The sequence below is a fragment of the Leptonychotes weddellii genome, chromosome 11 (assembly GCF_054177405.1).
Source record: "Leptonychotes weddellii isolate Sample4059 chromosome 11, ASM5417740v2, whole genome shotgun sequence".
Lineage (NCBI taxonomy): Eukaryota > Metazoa > Chordata > Mammalia > Carnivora > Phocidae > Leptonychotes > Leptonychotes weddellii.
The window spans coordinates 34,759,360-34,780,682 of NC_138379.1; the positions used below are offsets into that span (position 1 = coordinate 34,759,360).

At 37.8% G+C, this 21,323-nt stretch overlaps 1 protein-coding gene across 1 annotated transcript in view; it reads left to right on the forward strand.

Moving 5' to 3' along the window:
* TSG101 (tumor susceptibility 101) overlaps window positions 1-21,323 on the forward strand; it is a 40,941-nt gene that overhangs the window by 3,487 nt on the left and 16,131 nt on the right. The window contains exons 2-7 of the mRNA XM_006746731.3: window positions 3,017-3,101; window positions 5,757-5,822; window positions 7,472-7,635; window positions 11,701-11,827; window positions 15,407-15,473; window positions 19,636-19,727. Coding sequence (XP_006746794.1) covers window positions 3,017-3,101; window positions 5,757-5,822; window positions 7,472-7,635; window positions 11,701-11,827; window positions 15,407-15,473; window positions 19,636-19,727 — 601 coding nt within the window. The remainder of the gene's footprint in view (window positions 1-3,016; window positions 3,102-5,756; window positions 5,823-7,471; window positions 7,636-11,700; window positions 11,828-15,406; window positions 15,474-19,635; window positions 19,728-21,323) is intronic.

The following is a 21,323-nucleotide window of genomic DNA, read 5'->3' on the forward strand; positions in this document are numbered from 1 at the left end:
AGGCAGAGGGAGAAGCAGGCTTCCCGCTGAGCAGGGAGCCCGACGCGGGGCTCCATCCCAGGACCCTGGGATCATGACCTGAGCTGAAGGCAGACGCTTAACCGACGGAGCCACCCAGGCACCCCAGCATTCAGTTTTGATCATGTTAAATTTGACATTCATGAGATATCCAAGTGGAGATTATCAAACTGGCAATTGGTTATACATGTCTAGAGTTTAAAAAGAGATTCAGACTGGAATTTTTTTTTTAACTTGGGAGTTAACGTCACATAAGTGGTATTTAAAGCCATGAGAGATCACTAAAGGAGAGAGTTTAGATAAAGGAGAGGACCAAGGACTGAGCCGTAGGGTTCAGTAGTATTTAGAGGTTAGGGGAAGGGAAGGGACCAGCAAAGACACAAGAGAGGAGGAAAACAAGCAGTGGTGTCCTCAGAATCGAGTGAAGAATTGTCTTAAGAAGGAATCAACTTGGTCAAGTGCTGCTGATAGGTTGAGTAAGATGAAGACTGAGAATTGGCCATTGCATATAGCCATGTGGCAGTTACTGGTGACTTTGACAGTCAATTTCAGTCAAAGTGCAAAAGCCTGATTGGAGTGGGTTTGAAGAGAATGGGTGTAGGCATGGAGCATCAGTGGTTACTAACATCACAGAGAGATACCCAGATAACATATGCTACCTGATGGGAAACACCATCGTCTGTGAAATGATATTGCTGGAGGGGGGAAGAGAAGAGGTGGCAAAGAAGTAAAATTTAGAAAAAGTCCTGAAAAGGATCATAACTTTTAGATCCAACTAGTAATTCACAGGGACTACGAAGGACATAGGAACATATATATTAAACTACAACAAGGAGATGCAGTTAGCAAAATCCAAAGCATGAGAATCTCTGTAGGACAAATTAACCAGTTTCTTCAACAAATAAATTCCAAGGGGCAGAAATAGAAACGGGCCCACTGATGATGAATAGACAAATAAAATGTCCTATATCCCTATAATGGAATATTCTTCAGCAATGAAAAGGAGTAAAGTACTAATACAGCTGCAACATGGATGTAGCTTAAAAACATGCTGAGTGAAAGAAGTTAGTCATAAATGACCACATATTACATGATTCCATTTATATGAAATGTCTAAAATAGGCAAATTGATAGAAACAAAATAGCAGTTGTCTGGGGTAAATGGGGGGCGGTTAGCGGTTATAAGGGAATGATTGCTAATGGGTACAAATTTCTTTTGGGGGTGATGGAAATGTTCTAAATTGTGGTTGCACAACTCGGTACTGAAACCCATTGAACTTTATATAATTCACCTTAAATGTGTGAATTATATGGCATGTGAATTATTAGTTATCTCAGTAAAGCTATTATTGGAAAGAGAGGTGGAAGAGAGAATCTATGGATTAAAAGAGACCTAAAAGACATTTAAGCAAATGATAATGTATAGAGTTTATTTGGATCTCTATTCAAACAAAATATGACATGCAACTGCATATTTGATAATATTAAGGAAATAGTTTAGTATGATAATAGTATTGTGGAATTTTTTAAGTTTTTATCTTTTAAAGATATACACAAATATTTATGGGCGTTGGGTTATGATGTTACAGTTTGCTGCAGAATAATACAAGAGGAGGGAAAGGTGAATGAGGTTATAGATTATGATTGGCTATGAGTTGATTATCGTCAAAGCTGAGCATAGGATATAGGGCACTCATTCTACTATTCTGCCTACGTTTGGGTATGTTTGAAATGTTCCATAATAAAAAGTTCTAAAAAGAATAGGAAAAGAGCAATCATAGTCAGCAAATGTAGGAATTTCCTTGCAAGAGTTGCTATAAAGGAGAAGTGTGGTTGTAGCTGGAGGGGAAGGGAGGTCAGTGTGTGTGTGAATAAGATGGGAGGTTGTAGCTGGAGGGGAAGGGAGGAATGTGTGTGTGTGAATAAGATGGGAGAAATGAGAACAGGTTTGTGTGCTCATAGTACTGATCCCATAGCAGGGAAAAAGCGGTACTTCAGGTCAAAAGAAGGCAAGAAATGCTGAAGAGAGGCCTTTCAGTAGACCTCTGGATTTATTCCCTAATTTTTCTTGTATTTTTTCCTTTATTGTCTACCACTTTGTCTTTCTGCACTAGTCTCTGTGAGATTTCTTTTACTATGCCTTCTAATCCTCCTGTTGAATGCTTGTTTCCCAGCTATTATATTTTTATGTCCAGGAGTCCTTTCTTCTCTGAGTGTTCTTGTTTCATGGATATAACATCATTTCTTCTTTGAAGGTATTGATGCTAATTCTTTTTGAAGTTTTCTTCTCCTTGCATTTTTTCTGTTATTTCTTAATTCCTTCATTTCTGTTTGTTTTGGTCTCTGTCCTGCTTCTTGGAGTCTGTCTTTTTGGAATAGCCAGATTGCTTCTCTTTGAGAGAGAAGCACTAAAAGCTGACTGAAAGCTTTGTGTAGATGGACGGAGCTTATTAACTGGTGAGCTTTAATGTATTGTAATACGATGGGGGTCCCTGTCTCCTTAGCTCCTCATCTGCCAAGAATGTGTAAGCCAGGTTCCTCATTTTCCTGGAGTGGAGTCGTATAAGGTGGGGGTTTGAAAATACAATATAGTAAATGATAAATTGCAGAATAGTTCGTATTGACAATAAATGCTGGAGTTTGGAGGAAAGGGAGAGATCACTATGGGCTAAAAGGAAGTCTGGAAAAGGATTCATTAAGAAGGGGGAGAGAGATGAAAGCTGGGTCTTTGATAAAGATTAAGATTTGATTTGGTGGACAGGTCTTTCCAGTTGGAAAGAAGAGCTAGAATGGAGGTGAGTAAAGGATTCGAATAGGTAGCAGGAGAGAAAACTATTGAGGTTCTTTCAGGCTTTAATTAATGTTAATGATTCGCAAGAACCATTATACTTTTAAGAAGAGTGCTATTAAGAAAATAAGATTTTTAGATGATATGCCTAACAGTAAAATATGTGCATTAGTTTTAAAACTAAATTCCTGTGTGATTTTTCCTTTTCAGTACAAATACAGAGACCTAACTGTACGTGAAACTGTCAATGTTATTACTTTATACAAAGATCTCAAACCTGTATTGGATTCATATGGTGAGTTTATATAATAAAAACATCAATTACTGTACTTTGAGTTTACTCTTTTTGTAGGTTTCCCGTTTTCCACTAAGTTTGTTGGTTTTTCCTTTGTAGGACTGAACCTCCACCTAATAAAAGTGTTGGGGGGATAGGAAATGACACAATCTAGTAATAACAGATTTGTTTAGTTTTTTTTTTTTTTTTAAGATTTTATTTCTTTGACAGAGAGAGACACAGTGAGAGAGGGAACATAAGCAGGGGAAGTGGGAGAGGGAGAAGAAGGCTTCCTGCCGAGCAGGGAGCCCGATGTGGGGCTCGATCCCAGGACCCTGGAACCATGACCCGAGCTGAAGGTAGATGCTTAACGATTGAGCCACCCAGGCGCCCCTAATTATTTTGAGTTTTAAAAAAATAACAGACCTATGCAAATTTAGACCTAGAGGGGATCTTAAAAATAATTTAGTTTATCATTTCCCCAAATTTTATCCATAGTTATGAAGAATGTTTCTTGGGATGAGGGGATAAGTTTGAGCAATTATAAATTAAACAAAATTAAATGGGTTTCTTTGCAGCAAGATTTCTCAGAGCCTTTAATAGGCTAGTATGTTATGCCTCACCAAGAGGGGAGAGAAGAGAATCTATTATACAGTATATCCTAAAGTTAATTAACTGCTGAACTTTTTTTTTCTCCCCAGAGCATCTCTTTATATTCTCAGAAACACATTTTGCAAAATAATATTCTGGAATATCTCTTTCATTTTATAGATGAGGAAAACATTTTTTTAATATGGTCCTTAATTCTATAGAATAGGTAGGTACAGTGTGTGTCTACTGTCTGTTGAGATGAAATAAAATAGAGAGATAAGTAAAGAAATGACAATACCTAGATTTGTTCTTTGTTTTTGTTTTTGTTTTTTAAGATTTATTTATTTTAGCGAGAGAGAGAGAGCGCAGGGGGGTGGGGTGCGCAGGGTAGCAGAGGGAGATGGAGAAACTCAAGCAGACTCCACACTAAAGCCCGACATGGGGCTGGATCTCACCACCCTGAGATTATGACCTGAGCTGAAACCAAGAGTTGGATTCTTAATTGACTGTGCCACCCAGATGCCCCCAGAGTTGTTCCTTTTTTTTTTTTTTTAAAGTCTTTTTGTCCCCACCAATCCTAATGTCATCTTTCCAACTCTGTGTCCTTGTAAACCCCTAATGTGCCAGGGCCAGGGGAAAACCCCTGCTGCCTCCTGTCCATTATGAGGCTCTTGGTACTGAGGGCTACAAGCTGAGTTTTGTAGGTGAGACTATCATTCTAAACTCCACTCACTCCTGGGGCTTTGAAAACATTAGGAGCTTGGTGACAAGAGATGAGAGTTAACAGAGGGACAAGCAGTCCTGTATTTTCTGAACAACAAAGACATGAACCAGAATTTCTCTCCCAAACCTAGGGCACAATTCTCCTTCCTGTCCACATACTGTGGTATTTAGATCTGGGGAAAACTTCATATTACCAGAATTGGAGTTAATTTAAAAATGGCTTCAGTGAGGGGAAAAAGTGACTGGGGCTAGAACTTTACTGTAAGTGTATAGTTTTTACTGCATGCTAAAAGAATAAATATGTCTATCTAAACTGACAAAGAGGGGTGCCTGGGTGGCTCAGTCGGTTAAGCATCAGACTTTTGGTTTCAGCTCAGGTCATGATCTCATGGATTGTGGCATCGAACCCAGTGTTGGGCTCCATGCTTACTGCAGAGTCTGCTTAAGTTTCTCTCTTCCTCTCCCTTCACCCCTCCTCCTGCCCCCCACTCACGAGTTCTCTCTCTCTCAAAATAAATAAATAAATGAAATCTTTAAACTAACAAAGACTCCAGCATCACTGAATAAATTTTATATAGCATTTTATGGCTGGACCAAGTCTAAACCATTGTTATCAGCATGCTTTTAGAGTAATTAAAACCCTAAATTTAAATAAGGTGATTTTTTTTAAAAAGCACAAAATCAGAATAAATTATAGCACAGATTATAATTGTCAATGCTAAGTAAAAGAACAGAGGTAAACAGTACAGTTCTGTGTTCTTGTACTGCACATTACAGCTTTTCTATGCGATAGTGTTAATTCCAAATCATTATTACAAATAATAGCAGTCCATATGATATAAATCATGTGGCCTAATTATAATCAATTACAGATAGAAAAACTTACATGATATGAGAAATACTTGTATTGAAAGATGTCTATATTTGACTGAAAACTTTTTAATACTGTGGTTTGATACTACATTGGGATTGAGAATGACATTGAGTAGGGATAAACATCTGGGCAATCTAAAATTTAATGATACTGGGTTAACATTTAGTGTGGTATCAGCTGATAGTGATTTTTAAGTAACTTTATAATCATACTAGTTGGGGACCAAGAGCTTATATTTGCTGGGACTGAAGCACTCACATTCATTTTTCCAAGTAATTCAAAGCATCTTTTCTTCACTCATTTAAAAACCGATCCCACTGAGTCAGTCAACAAAGGATATTTTGTTATTGGGCAAAATGGGTGAGACATTAACAAGTTAGCTCCTTTCAAGGGTAATAATGAGTTTTAACCAATGTTTCTGAAAGAATAATTCATCTGGGAGTGTCTGTGAAAATGCTCATGACTGAATCATTATTCTTTCTTTTCAGTTTTTAATGATGGCAGTTCCAGAGAACTAATGAACCTCACTGGAACAATTCCTGTGCCTTATAAAGGTAAACATCTTATGTAATTTATGGTTCCAATATAGATGCATTGTGATGCACCTAGTAGGTTACCAAAGAGTTATGAGTAAATTAAACCTACTTTCTCCTGACTTTAATGATGATATAAAGATTTTAACTTATTCTAATTGAACTTCATTTGGCAGCAGCACCTAATATTTTCAGCTTTTTCCCCCATTCTTTACTAAGTCATATCAACAAATAAGTGCCTCAGTGCCCTGGAAGAGTTTGATGTTTCATAGACTCAGGGAATCTTAGAACTAAAAAGGGATTTTTTTTTTTTTTTTTAAATGTTGTATTTTTAAATAGTCTCTACACCCAATGTGGGGCTTGAACTCACAACCCAACCCCAAGAGCAAGAGTCTCAGTCTACCCGCCTAGCCAGCCAGGGACCCCTAGAGAGGGATTTTCAATGCCTTGTAGTTCAACCTCCCACCCCATCCAGATGTTTCCAACAATGGGAAGCTGTATAGTATAATGGCTAAGGTAGAGGCTTTAAAGTCAGGGCAAAGTAAGGTTTCAGTTCTCTGTAATCTGTCAGTTTTGTGACAGTGGACATCTAGAATGGATGATAGAACTAAAAAAAGTATTCATTGTGATAATGTAAAGGACTTTGCACAGAGCCTGGCATGTAATAAACAAATACCAAAAGGAGCTATTATGGGATGCCTGGGTGGCTGAGTCACTTAAGTGTCTGCCTTCGGTTCAGGTCATGATCCCAGGGTCTTGGGATTGAGTCCCACATCAGGCTCCTTGCTCAGCCAGGGAATCTGTTTCTCCCTTTGCCTGCCACTCCCCCGCTTGTGCGCGCGCGCTCTCTCTCTGACAAATAAAATCTTTTTTTAAAAAGGTAGCTGTTATTATAGTTGTAATGTTGGTGATAATGCTGATGATGGATAATTATGTCTTCTTTTAGCCAGTCAGCCATCTGCTGCTGGAATACTTACAGTGATAAGGGACCATTCAGCTTCATGAATGACTGTTCTCTTTTTGGACAGTTCTGTTTCTTAATTATTCTTTGTGACTACCTAAGACCTGTGACTCTGTAATACACCCATTGATTTTATTTATTTTTTTTAATTTTATTTTATTATGTTATGTTAGTCACCATACATTACATCATTAGTTTTTGATGTAGTGTTCCATGATTCATTGTTTGCGTATAACATCCAGTGCTCTATTCAGTACGTGCTCTCCTTAATATCCATCGCCGGGCTAACCCATCCCCCCACCTCCCTCCCCTCTAAAACCCTCAGTTTGTTTCTCAGAGTCCATAGTCTCTCATGGTTCATCTCCCCCTCATTTTTCCCTTCCTACTATCTTTTTTTTTTAAACATATAATGTGTTATTTGTTTCAGAGGTACAGGTCTGTGAGTCATCAGTCTTACTCAATTCACAGCACTCACCATAGCACATACCCTCCCCAATGTCCATCACCCAGCCACCCCATCCCCCCTCCTTAATCCTGCTGATGTCTTTTAAAAACTGAAAATTTGAGAAACATCTTAAAACTTTGAACCAAAGTATTTGTGATTTTTCTTTTAAGTGTTGCTTAGTTGTAGCTCTCTCTTGCTTACCTACTAAGCCATTGATAAAACATAATAAAAATAGAGTAACTGAAGTTTCTCTTTCTCTTTCAGGTAATACTTATAATATTCCAATATGCCTGTGGCTGCTGGACACATACCCATATAACCCCCCTATCTGTTTTGTTAAGCCTACTAGTTCAATGACTATTAAAACAGGAAAGCATGTTGATGCAAATGGGAAGATATATCTTCCTTATCTACATGAATGGAAACATGTAAGTATTAACAGTATTGTGTGAACTCACTGCATTTTATATACTTTGCTCCCTAGCATCTCCTTTCTGTTAATATTCAAAGAGGATTCCCAGGAGGATAGATAAGTTCACATAAGATCCTAATCACTGAGCTGGATAATTGGAAAAGGTTCTCCAAAAGAAATATATTTGTATAGAGCTTGGTACTTTACAGAATACACACAGTCACTATTTTATTTGCTTGAGTTGAACCTTTAAGAATAAATGGGATTCACATAATGGGAAATGCATTTTAAAAAGTAGTTTACTGGTGGCATATATTTGTGAAACTGTTCAAATCTCATTACTCAGCATTCCTATCAAGTAGCAAACCAGATAACCTGAGTTTCTCCCTCAAGGGAATAAACTGAATTCCAAGCTTCAAAGACAGTGTTAAAAAACTAAGCAGAGGGACGCCTGGGTGGCTCAGTCGGTTAAGCGCCTGCCTTCGGAGTCCTGCATCAGGCTCCTTGCTCAGCAGGAAGTCTGCTTCTCCCTCTGCCTGCCGCTCCCGCCTGCTTGTGCTCTCTCTCTCTCTCTCTGACAAATAAATTAATAAAATCTTAAAAAAACAAAACCTAAAACTAAGCAGAAGCCTCTGAAAAACCCAGCCAAGTTCTCTGTAGCCCCAGGTTAAGGAGACAGTAGGAACTTGGAACCTTATCAAGGAGAAAGGGTATAAGTAAACATCCTAGACTCTTAGATGATGCCACTGAAGGAACACACCCCAGGAGCCTTGAATCAGCTCAGTCCTGATTATGTTAAGGTGATTCTCACAGTATCTGCCTGCCATAGCATAAGGTGAACCCTTCCTGGAGGAAGAATAGTGTATAGAGCCTCTATAATTTTTCATGTCCAGCATACAATTTAAAATTACCAAGTACATCAAAAAATAGGATAAAGAGGGGAAAAAAAGACAGTAGAAATAGGACACCACAACTCCCAGGCAACCCAGTTATCAGACCCAGACTTGAAAATGATTGTGATTAATATGTTCAAGATGGAGAACTGTATTAAAAAGCAACCAAGTGGAAATCTTAGAATTGGAAAATAGAATAATAGAAATTAAGAACTCGGGTGCCTGGGTGGCTTAGTTGGTTAAGCGACTGCCTTCGGCTCAGGTCATGATCCCAGAATCCCGGGATCGAGTCCCACATCAGGCTCCCTGCTTGTCAGGGAGTTTGCTTCTCCCTCTGACAGTACCCCCTCTTCTGCTCTCTCTCTCTCAAATAAATAAATAAAATAAAATCTTTAAAAAAAAAAAGTAAGAACTCAGTAGCCTGGTTTAGTAGCAGATTGGACTCAGTAGCGTAGAGAATGAATGAACTGGCAAATGAATATATTTTTCAATTCTATTGACTTATGAATAAACCTTACAAAAGATGTACAAGTCCATTATGGAAAAAATTCTAAATTTTATTGAAAGACATTAAAGAAGACTTAAAGGAGAGAGAAACTTATTCATGGTTCTTTGTCCTAACAGTTTTTATTTCTTTGTATATTTGTTAATTTTGTGAACTTGATAAGCTGAATCTAAAATTTATATGGAAATGCAAAAGATTGAGCATAGCTAAGGCCCTCTCCAAGAAGAATAAGGTAGAAGGGACTTGCCCTACCCATGTCAAAATGTATTATAAAACTAAGATAGTACGGAATTGTCATAGGAATATTCAAATGGATAGATGGAATATAATAACCCATAGGGGCGCCTGGGTGGCTCATTTGGTTAAGCGTTGGACTTTGGCTCAGTTCATGATCTCAGGGTCCTGGGATCAAGCCCCGCATCAGGTTCCACGCTCAGTGGGGAGTCTGCTTCTCCCTCTGCCCCTTCCCCTTTTCCTCCCCCTGCTTGTGGGCACTTGCTTGCTCTCATGTAAATAAAATCTTAAAAAAAGAACTCAAAAAAAGATCCACTAGATACAAACACTTGATATATGACAGTGGTATTATAACAGATCGTTTGGGGATAAGATGAACTTTTTAATAATGGAGCTGGGACAGTTGGATTCCTATTCATATACCACACAAAACTTTCAGATAGATTGTTAAAAGGGAAAAGGAAAAAAAAACATAGAAGATTGCTTTTGTGATCTTGGAATAGGTTAGGTTTTTGGGTTTTGTGGGTTTTTTTTTTTTTTTTTTTTTTAACAAAACAAAGCATTTACTAGAAAGGAAAAGTAATAAATTTTACCTTGAATTTGTACAAAGTGAAAACTATTTATTAAAGACATTAAAAAGTATGAAAAAACTAACCACAAACTGGAAGAATATATTTGTAATACTTAATACCCTCAGACTAATATCCAGAATATTAAAATAACTTGGGAATCATAAACATGAACAAGGGGCACCTGGGTGGCTCAGTCGTTAAGCGTCTGCCTTTGGCTCAGGTCATGGTCCCAGGGTCCTGGGATCGAGCCCCACGTCGGGCTCCCTTTCTCCCTCTCCCACTCCCCCTGCTTGTGTTCCCTCTCTCGCTGTGTCTCTGTCAAATAAAAAAACAAAACAAAACAAAACCCTTGAACAAGTAAGTACTTCACAAAAGGGAAATTCTAGTAGGCAATAAACATACTGAAAGATGTTTAACCCTGCTAATAGTAAGGGAAATGTAAATTAAAACCACAGTGAGATACCACCACATACCCATCAAATTTGTGCGACCAGTTGACAATGTGGGTTAGTGAGGAAGCGGAGAACGAGAACTCTTTGACACCAGCTACTTTGGAAACCAGTTTGGCCTTAGTAAAGTTGTGAGCATATGCCCTGTGACCTAGCAGTTCCGCACCTAGGTATGTAGCTCAACATTATTGACATTGTGGGTCGGGTAATTCTTTATTGTGGGAGGGCTGTCCTATTCATTGTAGGATGTAGAATCTCTTGCCTTTACCCACAAGATGCCAGTAGCATAACACCCAGTTGTGACAACCAAAAAATGCTCTTGGAATTTCTGAATATCCCCTGGGAGGCAAATGTATCACCCCCAGTTGAGAACTACTGCACAAGAGTAACCCTTGCACATACCTACTCGAAAATACAGCAAGAATGTATTAGGCATACATTGCTGAAGACTGGATACACCCTAGCTGGCTATTAGCGGGAAAATGAATAAAAAGTGTGTATTCATTGGGTGGAACACCATACAGAGTGAAAATGAGTTAAATATAGCTGTGCTCTTTAACATGACTGTATCTTTCAAACACTGAACAAAAGCAGCCAATCTCGGTAGAATGAATATGCAGTTTGATTAAATTCATATGAAGTTCAAAAAAAGCCACATTAAACACACAGTTTAGGAAATCATTCTTAGGTAGTATGTTTAAAGTCAAGCAAAAGAATGATTATCCACTAAATCAGAGAAGTGGTTTACCTCATGAGGAGATAGAGCGGATGCAGTCTGAAACTTCTAAGTTACTGTCAGTCTTCTATTTCTTAACTTGGACAATGGCTTCCAGGTGTTTTCTTTATTGTTACTCTTTAAAGTTACATAGGTCATACATTTCTGTAGGTATGACAGATTTCACAGATCTAACAGAAAAGACACAATGGTGGCTAACTTTGGTATGGTATTCAAGGCTATACCATGAAGGATCCTGATTGTTAGCTAAGGACTTTGTCCTTCAGTAGACAGATGGGAGTCATTTTAGACTTCTGAACAAGATTAGGGTATTAGAAGCAATGATTATTTGGTATAATGTCTGAAGTATACTAGATGAATACGTTAAATAGCTCTCTGACTTTAAAACATAAACCCCGAAATGCTAAGAGGCTTAACACTAGATAAGTTTCTTGCTCACATAATAGTCCACTGGGAGGGGCGGGCGCCTGGGTGGCTCAGTCGGGTAAGCATCTGCCTTCAGCTCAGGTCATGATCCCGGAGTCCTGGAATCGAGCCCTACATCGGCCTCCTTGCTCAGCGGGGAGTCTGCTTCTCCCTCTGCCTGCCGCTCCCCCTGCTTGTGCGCGCGTGCTCTCCCCTTCTCTCACTGACAAATAAATAAAATCTCTAAAAAGAAAAATCTGTAGCTGACCTAATTTTTCTGTTTTTAGCCACAGTCCGACTTATTGGGGCTTATTCAGGTCATGATCGTGGTGTTTGGAGATGAACCTCCAGTCTTCTCTCGTCCTACTATTTCGGCGTCTTATCCACCATACCAGGCAACAGGGCCACCAAATAGTAAGTATAATTAAGTTTGATTTTTAAACTCATAAACAAAACACAAAACCTTGTAAAAAAATTTTTTTTTCATGACTTCACTTTTTAGCTTACCCAGTTAGTGGATTTTTTGGAAGTATTCTGAGGTCATACCTCTGCATGTACAGATTCCCACCAAAGACTGGCATTTGGGCTTCCATTTGTGCGTAGAAATCTAACTATGGGTGTGCTAGATTCCAAAATGGAAGAGAAAGAATGCTGGAATAGAGCTAGAATTGTTTTTTAATTTTTAATTATACATGCCATGGAATAGCCTTATAGCATCAAATTGGAAACAGATATAACTTGAAAGGTAGGCTGCTTTTCTTTGCAACTGCAGAATCAGTGATGTACATAAGAATCAATTAGAGTCAGCTGAATCATTCACATTCTGCAGTTCTGGCTGTAACACAACTGAACATCTAGCTCTTGGCTTCTCTTTAGTACAGCCAATTCATTTTACCTGGTATGGAGAGGGTGAGAGCCTGAAGTCAGTACTCTCCCCGGTTGGTATACATTATCTCTATTATTTCTTCTTTTTTTCTCCCCCCAGAAATTCCTATTAATACTTTCAAATCACCCTGGATAATTGAGAGTTGGTTGTACTTACTTGTTTTGACTTTACTAAACCTATATTGATTCATTGTGTTTTGAGCTACGATTTTTTTTTAACAAATTTTTTCAAGATTATAATTAAGCAAAACTTAGGTTAGATTATGTGAGCTTTCATTTTTCTCGTACTGGGAGTTATTCTCTTCCTTTTTAATCAGTTCTGTCTCGAGGAACATTTTGACTCACAAGCTGAATGGGAATTTAACAGAAAGAACTTTCTGAACCCATTTCCTTTTCCTTCCCTGCTTTCACAGAGTAAGTTTGGTTTTAGGAATTAGTAGCTCTTTTATTAAAAGTTCTAGTGATTCTTTTGGACTAGAAATTTGTTTTCATCTTAATAAATTCTGTTGAGGCTAGTATTTGAGGTTAGACAGCCTTGCTCTTTTAAGTTTGAAATACCAAATATTTCCTAGTTTGTCATTCATGTTTATTTGCTCCAATAACATAGCTAGTGACCACCGAAGATAACCTTTACAGAAGTTTAGGCAGTCTCCTAAGCAACATTTTTTTCCTAAATTTCTTCCAGTTTTATATTGACACTGGAAGTGTCCAGAAAGAGACCACAGTAAAGAGATTATTTTTGCAGTTCAGTTTTGCACTCACTGTATATCACATTAAACAATCTATAGCTGATTTAAGTAAATTACTATCCTTCAATTCAAGTTTTAATACTTTTTATACATTTAAACAATATTGATTAGTAGTAGGTATGAGTGTAAAGAGATTAAGTCCAAATTCCATTCCCCCCCCACACACACACCAAGGAATAGCCCAGAAATTTGGATATATACTTATATGAAGATTATCTTCTAGTTCAGAAATTATATACTTCTATTATTTTTATCATTACTCACAACACTTTTTGAAGGTGCCTGGGTGGCTCAGATGGTTAGGCGTCTGCCTTCGGCTCAGGTCATGATCCCAAGGTCCTGGGATCGAGTCCCACATTGGGCTCCCTGCTCCCTGGGGAGCCTGCTTCTCCCTCTGCCTCTCTCTTTCTTTCTCTCTCTCTCTCATGAATAAATAAATAAAATCTTAAAAAAAAACAAAACACTTTTTGATCTGCTGTTTTAGGATGACTTTGAGCTATGAGTCATATTAAAAAAGGTAATGGCCAAACCTCATTTTTTGACAACTAACAGTAATAGTCAGCATTTATTGAATTGTAACTGTGAGACACAGCTAAGCACTTCATATTCATACTTATTTGATTCTTATAATAGCCCCATATGTTATATGTATTTGTATCCCATTTTATTCTGGCTCTAAAATTACTTTACCTCATTTTCTTCTTCCTTGATAGTCTTGGATCCAAATAACATTTGTTGTTTCTAAGAATTAAAATTTGAAGGCTTTGGTGGAATTAGTATCTTTTCAGAACCTTAGAAAAGGAAAATTGCTTCTGATTATGAAAATTTGGTGCACGATTATGATTGCTCATAAAAACAAAGTGGTAGCTTATGTGTACAGAGAAAAACTAGCATGGGTGGGGAGGGGTAGTAATTGACCATGTATGTTGCCGACAATAGTAGCCTTGTGTTCTGATGTTAAGGATCAGCTGTGCTTTGCCCAGGAAGAAAAAAATGTCTTATGGAATCCAGCAATTGAGACATTTCAGGAGTTTTTTTCCCTTTCTGAAATAGCATTGAACATCATCCTAGCTTCATTATACTTAAGAAAAAATTTACTTAATACCTATAGTTCATCCTAACAGGGAGACTGTGAACACTGATACTTGGAGATGTATGCTCAGCAAGTCTGGTAAAGATTTATGAGGCCCTTGGTCAGATCCCAGTATATATGTCTCCCAACCCACTTACATTCTGTGCTTTAACGGTTCATTTCTTGAAGGCTCCACCTCTCTTGCCTTCCAAGCCTTTATATACCATTCCTCTACTAGATCCCTTTTATTTACCCCCACATCCTAAGTTTAGATTAGCTGCCTCCTGTATGATCCCATGTGTATATATATATTTTACTCTGTACTTCTCCTGTCATAACATTTAGCACTCTGTATTATTATTATTCCTTGCTTATCTCCCCCACTAGACCATGAGCAACTTGAAGCCAGGAATTCTTTCTTTTTTTAATCAGAATCCTGGTGCTGGTTACATAGAAGCACTAGAATATTTATTGATTGGATTAAGAGCTAATTCATCATTGTATTCAGGGAGAAAAATTTCACTGAGGATAAACTGATTCTCAGACAAGTCATTTCCAATTAAAGTCAAAATTCTCTTTTTCTTTCACTGTGTTGATTAGCCTCCTGGCACCACTGCCTAGTTCAGGGTCTTTAGTGTTATAAAAAATATATAAACCATTCTTTAAGCTTGCTAGATTTGAACCTTTTTTCCCTCGTATTTCCAAGCTTTTGTTTTGTTTTTAACCAGTCTAGCTGAATATAAGTTTTATAAAGGACTTCTCATAGTAATTTGAAGTCTTTTAAAGTCCTCAGTCAAGCCAACAAAACCACCTGTGCAAACTGGTCAATATTTGGTCAAAAATGGGTCAACAAGAAATATCAAAAGATTTCTTAGATATAATAAAGAGGGCACTTTCTGAGAAGCTGATCTTGGACCAGAGGAGGGCAGAATTACCTTCCTCTAAATTCCAGTTGAACCAGCTGCTGTGTCAGGTTATAAACTCTTTGAGAGTGTGGAGAGCTGTCCAGGTTGACCTGTTTGCCGGTTATTCCCTGTTGGGACTGTCCTGTGTATTGTTTTGCCTCATAGTTAATGCTTTGAGAATTTTGTGATTTGAAGATACTGCTTGCAGTAAAGAACTAATATAATATGGGTGGTGGAGTGTTTGTTTTGTTTTGGTGCTGAGATTTGGATTCTTTACCTGTATGAAATTTCGCAGTGGTTTGACAATGATATATGTCTTCTTTGATAGCCTGTATATCCAGGACTATGCATATTATTTTGAAATGTTAAAAATTATTTTTAGCTTCCTATATCCCAGGCATGCCAAGTGGAATCTCTGCATATCCATCTGGATATCCTCCCAATCCCAGGTAATGAAAAATCTTTTGAATAATTGTATTAGAAATTCTATTAGATCTAGAATTGAAATAATGGGGGCTAACTAGAGCATTAAAGAAACATAGTTGCAATTTAATGGAAGGTAAGACTTGATTTATTAGTGAAATTTTATAGTATGTACATAATTCCAAAGAAGTTTTTTCCATTCTAGAGAAATGGAGCTTCATTCTATTTACAAAGAAGGAAGGAGTGAGATAATGACAATAATCTTGATTGGTTTTGGACTTTGAAATCCTTGCTTGCTCTGCTTCCCTTTTAAGAATTTTATATATTTAGTGTAGATAACTGAAAGGTTAATGGATTACTAATTATAATGAATTCAACCAAGGAGAAAAATAATTTAATACCTTTTTTTTTTCTTGGAGAGGGAGAGAATCTTAAGCAGGCTTCACTCCCAGCACGGAGCCCGATGTGGGGCTCGATCTCACAACCCTAAGATCATGACCCGGGCCAAAATCAAGAGTTGGATGCTCAACTGACTCAGCCACCCAAGTGCGCCTATATTTTAATACCCTTTAAAAAAAAAACCAACTTTTTCATAAATTACAGGGAATGGATTAATGGCTCACTTGATGGGGTCAGTCTTATTTATTCATTTAGTTCGTCGACTACATATACTACAAACCTCTGTTAACCATTTGATAATAACATAACTCAGGTAGGTTAAATTAATCGTGAGATCAGTCTATGAATAAGACACATTAGAAAATCCATGAGAAATAATTAACCCATGTTGCAATTGTGTAGTTTCAGTGGTAATCTAGGACTACCTTCCAAAGGGTGGTCTTTGGGTTGACTTATAATGCAAGACGGCATATGCCAGTGTCCAGATGAGATTTCTGGCTACTTTAACTATTAACAAGAAATTTTTCACCCTGCTAACTCTTTCTAGCTTCATACAACCCTCACAGATAAATGTAGCCAGATTTCCTGAACACCTGATGTATGTACATGTATAATATGCAGGATCCTATAAGTTAAATTTAGTAATCTTATTTATTTCTGGATCTTTCTTAATTTCACAGACTTGCTTTACAAGGTAGGAAGCATTCTGTCATATTAGGTAAGCAAAGACTAGATGAGTATCTGTCAGGGACAATAAAGAAAAAGACAAAAAAAGAAAAAATAATTATAATCTATAAACAGGCTATAAGTTTTAGATTTCTTGAGGCACTTATTTTTCTGATTAAGTTCTAGAAACAGAATCTTCTTGTCAGTAGTAAGATGGAACTTTGGACATAAGGAAATGGTTGTTGGAAGTACAGTAAGGAAATGGACTTCTGAACAATAAAACCATTTCAGAGAAACTCGTAGATAAAAATGAAGCTGGAAAATATTGACAAAACTCTAAATCTTACTCACTTAGGTAACCATAAAAGTGTCTTCTGTGAGGTTATTTGTAAGAAGTTCCTTTTTGAGATAGCTGTTTTTCAAAGATTTGATGTTTTTTTCCCTTTGAAATGTAACTTTTAATCTCAGTGTAAGTAATATGCCAATGAGTTGTTAAGGGTAACTGTATTCAAATTGCCATCTGTATCTTTCTGTATATAAAAGGTTTTGGCAGAAGAGCTTCAGAACCTCTTTCTCTTCTCCCTTTGTCCTAAAGGAGAATTAATAAATCAGTGACTCAAGAAGAATCTTTATCTTAAAACAATGAATATGAGAGTCTTTATTCTTGCTCTAGAAAGTTGGACTAGATGATCTCTAAGTTCTCTTCCAAATCTTAAGATCTTTTGAAAGTTTAATTTAGCACCTGCAGCATGTATACAAGGAAACTAAAAGGTATGTCAAGAATGGTTGTTCCAGTTTGGGTCTGTGTACTAGCACGCATGTAATAAGATATTAGGAACCAGTTCCTGGTATCAGAAAAGACAGACAATGGTAAGTGCTGTGATAAATAGAATTCAGAGGGGAGGTCACATCTCCTGTGGCGCTGGGAGCTCAGCGATAACTTCATAAATGAAAGAACGGGTTTACAAGGAGGACCTTGAAGAAGGAAATTCGGTGTTTAGAGGTGGAGGGAGCAGCAAGGAGTTATAACACTCTGTGACTGAGGGGATACTTTCCAGTTAGTCCAGCCCACTCATTTTATGTAAGCAAAGTGTGAAAGCCACCAAAAGCCCCAGGAACAATAAGGAAACACTGTAATGCGGTTGAAGAATATGGGGTTAGGAGGAAAGGAATTAAAGAGACTAAAGGTGCAACTTCATGGATATTAACACATCTCCCAGAACCTTCCCTGATCTCCTCTAGCTGATAGTGATTTTTCCATTCTATATTTCCTGGATTTTTACTTAGCATTTCTTATTTCCTTGATCCTATCAGGATTGTTTACAGGGATCTTGCCCTGTTTTGATAGCATCTTGAGGAAGAAACGAATTCATACCTTATTAGCTCCTACCTCAAGCACTTAGAAACAGTTCCTTAAATATAATAATTAGTAAAATTTGAAAGAGTACATAAAGAAAAAGGAACATAAGAGTGTTGGAAAATTCTTTTTAAATACGTAGTTTTAAAAGGACTCTTCAATATGAAAAAGATGTGCTACATAGAACAAATTGTTTAATAATATACAAAGATAGAAAATGTACCACTCAGTTCTTTACTCAAGAAAAATTATTAACCCTGAACATAGAGAATAACTATGAAGAAGAAATTGAGCAAACTAAGAGACAAGGGAGTTCTTGGAAGTTAATGTCTGTAGGCCTAGAAAAGTTTTATACCAGGTTACTGAAAAATTCAACAGTATAATCACAGATTGTCTTTAAAAGGGTATGCAAAATGGGAGTAACCCCAGAAAAAAAGAGCACGTTTATCCCAGTTTTCAAAACCATAGATCCAGAAATTTCAGTACGATTGGCACTGTTTCCTGATACCATGGTAGCAGGGTTACTAAAGAGACCAGAAACAAAAGCAGCGTTCAGTAGCCTTTGGCATGTGTTTGCCAGGAACAGAAATGCCTGCTATTTTCTTTGATTTTGCTTTTATACTGATAGATGAGAGAGTACTGTGACTACATCGAATCTTCAACAAGTGCTACAAAATTTTTTTGTTGGGGACAAGTGATAAAGTGTGAGCTGGTAGTACAAACAGTAGAATCTTTGAACCACTACACTGGAAAGGGATTACTGACTCCCAGCTCAGAGCTCTTGCCCCAAGACTCTGTACGGGCTGGGTTTCATCAGTAATTTTAATGGACTTGTAGAAGGCATATTGATCAGAATTGCCAATATCATAGATCTGACAACTAATCCAGATTTATTGTCCAACTAACAGGTAGCTAGTGATCATCTTGTTTCACTTTTCTTCCCCATTGTAAGGGAAATACCTCCAAACTAGTGAGCATTCAGAGGAAAGTGATTAGACCTTAAAATCATGTCCTGTGAATAATGGTTGAAGGAATTTAAAAGATTTCACCTAAAGAAGAGATTAGAAGACTGATGTTAGAAGTCTTCTACTATTCAAGTGGTTTTCCAGAATGCAAATTTAGGACCATTAGGTGGAAGTTCTATCAAAATGATATTTAGTGTTCAGTAGAGAAAGATGACTGTTTGTCAGGGATATTGTTAATGATACTTATAAGACAATGTTGGATAACAGACTGGAGGAGAATACTTCTAAGGAAAATTCCTCCTGACTCTGATATGAATACATGAATGAGACAAACTATCCATAGAGTGAAAAGAAAATTTTTAAAACTATTTATAAAGAGGAGAATTTTCAGATCAGATACTCTCAAAGGGTATCAATGAACCATAGGTAAAAATTGAATAATATAATTTCCGGGATATGCTCGTTAACCAGAATGGGAAAGTTCTCTCACAAATTGGGGTTGCTTCCAGTTCTAATACTGTTCATCTGCCCTTAGAAATATACCAGTTGTTTTTTGCTCCCTGTGAAGACAACCGTCAAATAAACAGGGCCAAGCAAGAGTATTTTAACCGTTTACTTAAGAGTGAATCCAATGTCATTAATGGAACTTCTTCTAGAACTTTGCTTGAATAGACACCTGGAGCTCTAAAAGACATTAACTGATAAAACAACAGGTCAAGTTTAACTTCCTGAATGGGGTTCTTAAAGATACTCTAGCATTGAGTCATCTTAATATTGAATGGGTTTTGTTCTTTTTTTCAGTGGTTACCCAGGCTGTCCTTTCCCACCTGGTGGTCAGTATCCTGCCACAACGAGTTCTCAGTACCCGTCCCAGCCTCCTGTGGCCACTGTTGGTAAGTACCCTTCAAAACTGTCTTTCTCCCATAAGGAAAGTCAGAGGCTCCTGTTGTGAAAAGTGCCCTTCAGTTTTACATGTGAGATGTCAGAATAGTCTTCCTTGTTACGAAGAACTCTTAATGGTCAGTGTCCTATAATCCAAAACTTGAAGTAGGTGATTTAGCATTCATTATATAAATGAGTCTTCTGTCAGGGCATACAAAGAAATGACTGACTCTTCACTCTTTCCTGGCTCGCGTATTTTTATTGATGAGCTTTGTATGTGTTGAACTACTGACAGATACTTAGATTTCCCTAGCCTGGTTATATATAAAAACAGAAGAGCTTCTTTAGGAGAAGAAAGCACCACGGGGTATACTGCACATTATCACAGGCCAGTAGTTGTTTCTGTTTAGTGTTGCTTATTAGAGTGCCTGAAGTATAATTTTCTTCAGTTGAGAAAATTTAAGCAATAAGAGCATTTCTACAGATCCCCGCCCCCGCTGCTGCATGCCCGTCGCTGCCCCTCTACCGCCATGCCTGCCTCCTCCCATAGGCCAGTTATCTTTGCTTCTGTGCACAAGATCTCACCCTCTCTCCCTCCCCCGGGGGCCAGTCAGCTCAGCAGTTCTTCCCTCCCATTATCAGTTTCTGTTCTCTACTGGATTGCTCCTCATCAACACACACACAAAAATATGCCCTAAACTAACCTTAAAAAGTCCTCCTCTCAATTCCACTTTCCCACCACTATTCCATTTCTTCATTCCCCTCTGCAAGCAAAACTCCTTGACAAATTATCCGTACTCCATTATCTTCAATTCATCTTCTCCCTTTCTCTTGTAAAGTCCCTCCATTTGGGATTTCCTTCATACCATTCCGCTAAAACTGTTTCTGTCAAGGTCACTAATGACCTTTACAAGGTTAAATCCAACAGGTAGTTACTCTTCTCCACTTACTTGGCCTGTCAGTAGCATTTGACACAGTTAATTACTCCTTCCTTGATACACTTTCTTAATCTTTTTTCCAAGACCCCACACTCGCTCGGTTTTCCTCCTAGCTTGCTGGTACTCATGGTCAGTCTTCTTTACAGGTCTCCTTTTCTTAATGTTGGCGTGCCCCCTGGCTTAGTCCTTAGCATTCTCTGTACTTAGCGTTCTCTGTACATTCTCCTGGTGATTTCCACCAGTCTTAGCTTTAAATACCACTTCTATGCCCACAGTTCCCAAGTTTATACTTCCAGCCTACACCTCTCTCCTGAGCTCCAGATCCTTAGAGCACCTGCCTTCTTAATATCTCCACGTGGATATTTAATAGACATCTCGAGCCCAACATGACCAGAATTAAACTCTGAACCTTTCTACACAGCTTCCCCATCTCCATTGATCCTACTCAGTACTCTTACTTTGGCATCATCCTTGATTCCTCATCAGGAGCCTACTGTCTTCAAAATAGATCTAGAATTTGATCATACCCAGTGCAAATCCAAGTCATCACATTGTGTCTTATCTAATTTATTTCAGAAGCCTCCCAAAAGGTTTCTGTGTCTGTCCTTGACCCCTACACTCTGTTTTATACACAGCATCCAGAGTAATCCTAGTAAAACAGAAATAGGG